Genomic DNA, 8821 nt, shown 5'->3' with positions numbered 1-8821 from the left:
ATTCTGTTATGGGGTTTTAATGAATTTAAGTGGCTTCAAGTCTGAAGAAATGTTGTTGAGTTCACATGATTAAGTTATTATATGACTTGGTTTGCAAGGACTTGTTTATCTTATTTCCTAGATCACAGTTACTGGATTGGGAAAACTGTGGAGCAGTGGCGTGGAAAGGTACAAGGAGCATTTGTAATTGGCCCCTGTGAGAGGAAACCTGTCCTGGGGACTGAAGGGTTGAAGTCACACTCTCGTCTTTCCTAGATCAGCATGAATGGGCAGCTAAGGAGTGGGGGTTGGTGGGACAGATGGATTAGGATTGTGCAGGCTGTTTGGGAACAAAGGCTCTCCTGTATGTGTACTCAGCACAGGGTGATCACTTGTAGCCCCCACAATTCATAAAGTTAGTAATCCTAAAGCCTTTAGCCTATGCTTGCTTTTTGTCTCTTTCCTGTGTACATGAAGATATAGACAACAAACATAGCCTACATATTCACAAGTTTTAAAAAGCTCATTAATCCAAGCTTTCGACAAGACAATTTTAAGTTCAAGACATTATATATATATTAAAAACAAGCTGAAGGACTCTTGAGCAAAGACTCTCAGTGACAATTATTTAGAAACAGAATCGACTTGGGGTTGTTCAGGGTGAAGCGCCTAGGTGGCGCTGTTGTGCGGCTGGAGAGAGAGCGAGGGTCTCTCCATTTGGGATTGAATCGTTTCTGCGATTTTTCAAACAGTTTGTTCATAAAAAGATTCAGTCTTTACGTCTTCATCACGTGATCCTCAGCATATCAGCATGGCATATTAAATGCTACAAAAACGTTTCAATAAGGCCATTTTGATGTTTGAGTCAACAACCTTGTAGATTTGAATTGAAACAAAAGTAGCCTACTAGCCTATTATACCTCAGTATTTTAAATATAATTATTTATACCCTATTATTCTGTAAAATGACTTGTTAAGCTGAATTTTTCATTGGTGTAGCCTATGTTGATTCTTGGTAAATTCATTATCAGTGTTTGAAGGCAAAATCTTATTTCTCTATTTACAAACATTTTGTTTGTAACTATTTTAAATCGTGTGAAATTTACGTAAACAGATCTGCAGATTTACTGGGAAGATAGGCTTTAATTTATTGGAAGATGGAAGAAAAGAAGCCAATCTTTTCATTTGTTTATGGTGTGTCCTGCCTTATCAATCGCAGTCTTCATTTGTATGTATAAATGCCGTGATGATATACGTATTTTGTTTATCATGTTCAATAAAAAGAAACCCGCTCAGAACGAATCAGTTTAGTAAACCGGTTCAAACGACTCATTAAAACGATTCGTTCACGATTCGAACATACTGTTCTCTCCAGCTCTAAACCCGCTCAGGAATGAGCAACGCTCGCCGAGCAGCGGATATGCGCCCGGTCTCAACAGCTATTTTAATCGTTCCTGCGGACGCTATGCAGGCAACTTAGCGTTACTGACAAGTTGATAACGCATGCTAAAGCGGCTCGTCAGTTCACGAAGCGTAACATGTAACAGAATACGCGCTGGTCCCGGCTTGAGAGGCAAGAGTGAAGAGCAATCAATCACCGGACACCTCCACCGTTATTCGGTGTGTGTACAGGACAGTGAGTGCTGCTGAGGCAGGAGAACCGCTGCTCTAATGCTACCCTGACCACTCCGACTCAGCGCTGCTATTTTAACGCGGTAGCCTATCGTGTTTTCGACCAAACACCGGATCGGGTTTTACAGCGGGACAAGATGTTGCAAGTGTTGGTTTGCGGCGTTGTGGTCTTCCCCGGTCTCTTCTTCACTTTTAGAAAAGTGCTCCCGTCCATTTTCAAGCAGTGGACAGATGCCGACGTCGTGCTGGTCAGCGAGAGGTGAGTTTGCTGACAGCTGAGGCCAGACAGCTCGTGTAGTATCATTTGCTAGTTTGCTGCTGTTTGGTAGCAAAACGCGTTTCATTCTGTCTGGTTGAAACATCAGAATATAGCCTACACATTTAATATCATTCACATCAAATAAACTCTTTTGCTTCTGTGGTAAATTTTAACCACCTTGACAGAAACAATTATACCAGCTGTTAAAATCCCACTGCAGTGTTTGCATCTTAGGGCATCACTGTCCCAGGGACCCCCAAACAGACTGTCAGTCAACCAACCAGGGACCTCAATATATATATAAAAACATATTTTCCCCACTATATTAACTTTTTAAGCAATATTTACAAACATTATTATCATTCCCTTGTGCAATTTATCTGTGCATGGCCTTCTTGGACCCTCTGCACGCACCTGGTTAAAAACCTTGGCCTTGTAACACTTAGTAGGCTGATTGATTTAGTTAAATGTTGTGGCTTGTGTGTTTAGGGGCTCAATTATGTTTCTAATCGGTTCTGTTCATGTTATCCTATATTCAGCTGATCTCATGACCTTAATCACTCCCTCATTAATTCAGCCATGGACGGTTCATGTAGAATGACCATTCATTGACTAGCGTTGTACTGACCTCTTCTGTATTTTCATTAAGGTTATGCAGACATGCCAGGGTGAAATATGTATTTAATAATCTGAATTGAACTTGAAATCCAATAGATCCAAACAAATCTGGGTAATAAACCTAGTACACAAAGTCAACCCAAAGCCAAACATTAGTGGGAGATGTTCTCAAACATTAGTGGGAGATGTTCTCAAACTCAGCATCTGTATTTTTGAAACTAACTAACAATTATTAATTTGCAAAGGAACCTTCAGGGGAACCTTTATCTGTGGTCATCTATACATGCATGTTTTTGCAGATAAGCAGTTTCAGATCAGTTCTGGGTGGGTTCAACATAAATTGCCATTGACAGTGGTGTTGTTTTGGTGCAGAATATTATATGTATTTTTATCTCTTTTTGAAGCTGCTATTGATGTGGTTTTGTAACCTAGCTATATGAAACAAATTTCACATCCATAGTTAAATCCACAATTTTATTGTCTGAGTTATTGTTGCTATTGGCAAATTTTGTTGAACTTAATCCCTCAGTTCTTAGTTTGTTTCTGCTTTGCTAAGGGCAATTGTTTGCTTACATTTTTATTTAGCAATGTCCATAATCCCAGCTAATAGCTTTGGTTTGCTTCAGATCTCTTTGCTTTTTATATGCAACCGTTCTTTTTGCAGTGTTTTGTGTTTTATGAGATAAAGTTCTATCAGTGTTTGTGTTTTCTGACTGGTGTTTCTATGGAAGTCAGATGATATTATGGCTAAACAAAATATTTTGTTAAAATTTAGTTTCAACCTTCCAATGAGTTTCTTTTGTGCTAGATTCTCCCAAACCAATGTCATTCACCAAAAGTCAAACACCAAAAAAGATGCGGTATCAGCATAACATTTTGTTACAGCAGAGTCCTGTTCTCTTGATTCAGCATGGGTTCTTCACATTCCTTCTCTTCCAAGAAAACCAACACATGGACTCAGCACAAAGGTTACAGAAAGAGGCTATTTTAAATTCAGTATATTTTCACAGCCAGTTTGAGGAAGCTATAAGAGAAATAAGCTTGGAAAATCAATAACCAATCCATGACAAAAAAGAACAGCTGCTTCAACGAAGGGAATTTGTTCTCTGTCCTTGTGTATCAGGAAAGATAATAGATTGCATAAAATTGAGTGTCGGTCCAGACTCTTGTCAGACTTAGCCTGGAGTGTCATGTTTCTTGAGATGTTGTTCTCTTAATAAGAGTTATTGATTGACCAACATGATCCAGTGGACGGTGAAAAGTTGGTGAGGGATGGTGATCAGCAGCAACATTGCTTATAGTTAACACAAGATACATGGACATGTGGATTGATGGATGGGTAGCTGATCTGTGATCTTGATGGTAGTTAGAAGATGTGCTGAAGGCCTCCACTCAGTGAAGAGGATGAAGGCTGTTAGAGGAGTGATGATGAATAACACAGACTCTGGACTTTTACATTGAAGCGTTGGTTCAATCAGTATTCTGAGTGTGTGTACATGTTAGAATGAGGCAACCGGTCTGAATCACTGAATCACTAATGGTTTTTATCACTCTCTATGGCAATCAAGACCGTAATGAAGTCAGCTTGTTGGTTTCCATCATTTTACATGTCAGAACATAGATTTTTTGTCACAGCATTGGGTAAGAATATGAAAAAAGAGCACAATTCATGAGCATATAACTTTTAACAGAACTGTCACAGAGAGCCTGTGACCTAAGACTAAAAGGACTTTTATTTTGAAAGGACTGCTGAAGTACTTGTACCCCCATAAACAGTTAACACCAATATACACACACAATCTACATGCCGGCAAATTAACATCGTATACAAGATGTGTGGTTATTTTTCTGTTTAGGTGGTGTGATAGGCTCTCTGCTTAGTTCCATGTTTTTTTTATATAATTTTCTTTTCTTTTGTTGGTTGTTTGTTTTGTCTCAATGCTAAATGTTTTGTTTTGTTATATGATGTAACCTTCAAAGAAACCACACCAAACTCTTTTACAAATGTTAAGTTATTTCCCCTGTAACAAACTAACATGTACACATAAAATACTGTTATACTCACATTGTGGGTCATCTCTCTACTGGCAAACCCATGTGCAGCGACGGCTGCCATTTTAAAGCTTCTAATTGCCCAATTGGAAGGGCACTTTCATTATTAGTGACATCACAGGGGGAAAACAGGGAAATTATAATTTCTCAGACATTTTTCTTTGTAATGTGGAGACATAATTTTGTAATTAATAATGTGATGCATAGGTTGTATGTTAATACCATTTGTTTAATATATTTGTATAGTTTTATCTTGCTTTAAAATTATCATTTATTTATACATGGTATGTTCCAGAAGTGGGAGGAGCCTAACTCTATAAAAGGGCTCCTGGTAGCCATTTTTAAGGAGAGTGTTTGGGGTGTGGGATCACTCCTTGTATTTTTGGGCCTGAATATTGGCATAGCCAGAATACATGTGAAACTCTCATGGATTTATATATATATATATTTCTTTTGCCTTATTTTTTGTTGCTGTATATATTTTTGCTTGGGAATCACTTTTGCACCAAAATAAACACCCTGGATTGAAAATTCTTCTCCATCATCATTGATTTTACACCTTCACCGACGGTACATCCTAACAAGTGGTGTCAGAAGTGGGATCAGTACCGGTCAAGTGACGTGTGGGGGAGATTGCCTTCTCTAACATGCCTCCCAAACTAAGGAGTCAGCCTGTGGAAGGCACAGTTCAGGATGTGGACCAGGGTGCCATAGGAGGTGACCCAGAGGCAAGTGAGCAACCTGCTGAGGTTCCATCTGCTGGAGGGGAGGCTGCAGTGACGGCTCTTTCACGGATGTTTGAGTCCTTCATGCGGTATCAGCAAGAGCGAGATGAACGGCAGGAACGAGAAACCACAAGACGAGAGCAACACTACAAAGTTCTCAGTCATCAAGTCACCCAAATGCAGCTCGATATGGAGCGTTCCCGAATTTCAGGCACAGACGGTGATGGAACAGCTGCCAGGGTTAAAAGCCAGGAGCCAAGATTGGCCAGGCTTGAGGACACAGATGACATAGAACACTTTTTGACCACTTTTGAGAGGCTGGCGGAAGTTTACCAATGGCCGAGAGGAGACTGGGCCATACGCCTAATACCCCTGCTTACAGGCAAGGCCAGGAGTGCTTTTGTGGCCATGAACTCTTCCCAGACACAGGATTATGACCAGCTGAAGGAAGCCATACTGAAAAAGTACGAGATCAGTACTGAGACCTATCGGTTAAGGTTCCGTTCTTTAACTACCCCTATGCATGAGGCACCCCAAGAACTCTACACCCGTATTAAAGATCTGTTTTGCAAGTGGGTCCAGTTCAACAAAAGCAGTAAAGACAACATAATGGAGGCTATTGTGCTTGAACAGTTTCTGCGGGTGTTGCATCCAGAGGTGAGGACGTGGGTCAAGGAACGGAATCCAACCACTGCTGGACAGGCTGCTAACCTGGTGGAGGCCTATATTGCTGCAAGGAGGGGTCCAGGAAACTTCCACTATGCTGGCGTCCTGCAGGCCACCAAGGGTAAGTCTGAGGGTTTGGGGGTGTGGTCAAGCTCTAAAAGCCAAGCTAAGATTCTGAAATCTACATACATTGAACCCACAACATCTGTTCCCCTACCTAAAACCATAGTCAAAAATGAAGTTGTGTGTTTTAATTGTGGTGAGCCAGGGCATACTAGACCGCATTGCCCCTTGAAAAAGCCTAAGACAGCTAGTCTCTGTTATGTTCCCCGGCTAGTACAGTATGCAACCCCTAAACATGACTTAGAGCCAGTTGTCACCGTTTTGTTGAATGGGAAACCACTTCCAGCTTTGGTTGACACAGGTTGTGCCCACACACTGGTAGAGGCCAAATATGTACCCAGAGATAGCTGGAGTGAGGAGGAGACTGTGACTGTTTGTTGTGTTCATGGGGACAGTACTAATTTGCCAAAAGCTGAAGTCTACATTGAGGTGCATAATCAGCCATATCTCATGAAGGTTGGAGTAGCTCAGAGTCTGCCATACCCCATTTTGCTAGGCACAGATTTACCAGTGTTGGTTGATTTGGTACAGGAGACGGCATGGTGTGGAATAGTAACAAGGGCTCAGGCTAGGAAGCAAGAACAAAACACACCCTTCCAAGAAACTGAGAAAACACTGCAATCTATGCCTTTTTTTTCTGAGGTTATTGTCACAGAGCCAAAACCTACAGCAGAGGATAGGCTGCAGCTACGTAGAGAGTGTGTGGAAAGTTTGATAGAGACCGCAGAGCAAGCTGAGGAACCAGAGGAACCTGACTTGAGTGATGCAGATATTGTCATTCCAAATAACCTAGCTAAGCTTCAGAAGGAAGATTCCACCTTAGCTGACTGTTTTAAGCAGGTACAAAATAAAGAAGTGAATGCTTGTTTGGATGAGAGGTTTGTACTGAATAATGGACTCTTGTACAGAGAAAGTAAGGAAGACTGGATGCAGTTGGTTGTACCCCAGACACAGAGAAGGGAAGTATTAAATCTAGGTCACTCCATTCCCTGGGCAGGTCACTTGGGATTTATGAAAACCTTGATGCGGATTGCAAAGAGGTTCTATTGGCCCAGAATGTACAGCGATGTGAAGGAGTTCTGTAAGACATGCCCTGAGTGTCAGCTCGCTGTTGGTCGTACCCCTGCTTATGCCCCACTTATTCCATTACCTGTTGTTGACTCTCCGTTTAAAAGAATAGGAGTGGATATAGTTGGCCCACTGGAAAAAAGTCAGGCAGGGAACAGATTCATTTTAGTAATTTGTGACTATGCTACAAGGTACCCTGAGGCTTATCCCCTTAGAGAAGTCACTGCCAAACAGATATCCACAACCCTTTTGAGATTCTTTTCACAAGTGGGCATACCACGGGAGGTTCTCACAGACCAAGGACCCAACTTCATGAGCCATACCCTACACCAGGTATATCAACTGCTAGGAATTAAGAGAGTGCGAACCACCCCGTATCACCCTCAGACTGATGGGCTGGTCGAACGTTTTAATCAGACCCTAAAAGCCATGCTCAAAAAGTTTGTCTCTGAAACGGGCAAAGACTGGGACAAGTGGCTGCCTTTCCTTCTTTTTGCTTATCGGGAAGTACCCCAGGCCTCAACAGGATTTTCCCCTTTTGAGCTCCTTTATGCCCATCCTGTTAGAGGACCCTTGGATGTGCTGAAAGAGAGCTGGGAAGACACACATAAGCCAAGCAAGCAAAACATTCTGACTTATGTCCTCAAGATGAGAGAGCAACTCCAAAAGACCACAGCTCAAGCCCAAAAGAACTTGCTCCAGTCCCAAGCCCAGCAGAAAGAGTGGTATGACAAAGCAGCCCGAACACGCAGTTTCAATCCTGGTGATAAGGTCCTTTTGCTGTTGCCAACAGTGGAAAACAAATTGTTGGCGAAGTGGCAAGGTCCCTATGAAGTAAAGCGGAAAGTGGGTCCAGTGAACTACGAAATCGAAATTCCTTCCAGAAGCCAGCCTCTGCAGGTATTCCACATCAACATGCTAAAGAAATGGCATTCCCGTATACCATCATCAGATATGGGCGAAAGCACAGCAGCCCCAGTGATGGACAGCGCTATGTTTGTGAGGGCAGTAGCAGAGGAGGAGGAGGTAGAAGAGCAATACATCCCTGGACATCCAGGCAAGAGCGAACTAAATCTCAGTCACTTGACTGAGAAACAGAAACAGCAGCTGATGGGATGCTTACCTGACCAACTTTTCATGGAGTCACCCGGTAGAACAGACCTGCTCAGTCACTCCATCATTCTGAACGACCCCAAACCCATCCGACAACCTGTCTATCGTGTACCTGAAAGACTGCTGCCAGTGATGAAAGAGGAGCTAAAGACCATGCAGAGTCTGGGGGTAATAGAACCATCCACCAGTGAATGGAGCAGCCCTATTGTACTGGTACCTAAGAAGGATGGCACTCTCCGGTTCTGCCTGGACTTCCGTAAACTGAATAGTGTCAGTAAGTTTGACTCTTACCCCATGCCAAGGGTAGATGAGCTGGTTGAAAGACTTGGAAGAGCAAAATACCTCAGTACTCTAGATCTCTGCAAGGGGTACTGGCAAGTTCCATTGAAGCCAGAATGCAAGGAGCTTACAGCATTTAAGACCCCATTTGGACACTTCCAGTTCCAGGTTCTTCCATTTGGGCTTCATGGTGCTCCAGCAACATTTCAGAGAATGATGGACAAGATTCTCCAAGGCACGGAAATGTTTGCTGCAGCCTACTTGGACGATATTATCATCTTTAGCCAGAGCTGGGAGGAACATCTAG

The 8821-nt window shown here is 42.3% G+C and overlaps 1 protein-coding gene across 1 annotated transcript in view; it reads left to right on the top strand.

Moving 5' to 3' along the window:
- The first annotated feature begins 1364 nt into the window (after nucleotides 1–1364).
- The window catches only part of LOC306871417 (ceramide synthase-like), a 34216-nt gene continuing 26759 nt past the window's right edge, over nucleotides 1365–8821 (top strand). Inside the window, exon 1 of the mRNA XM_079419329.1 lies at nucleotides 1365–1870. Within this exon, the coding sequence (XP_079275455.1) occupies nucleotides 1749–1870 (122 nt within the window). The 5' untranslated portion in view covers nucleotides 1365–1748. The remainder of the gene's footprint in view (nucleotides 1871–8821) is intronic.

This window comes from Barbus barbus (assembly GCF_936440315.1).
Source record: "Barbus barbus genome assembly, chromosome: 6".
Lineage (NCBI taxonomy): Eukaryota > Metazoa > Chordata > Actinopteri > Cypriniformes > Cyprinidae > Barbus > Barbus barbus.
The sequence above is the reverse complement of the archived record's forward strand: the minus strand, read 5'-3'. Positions and strand labels throughout refer to the sequence as shown.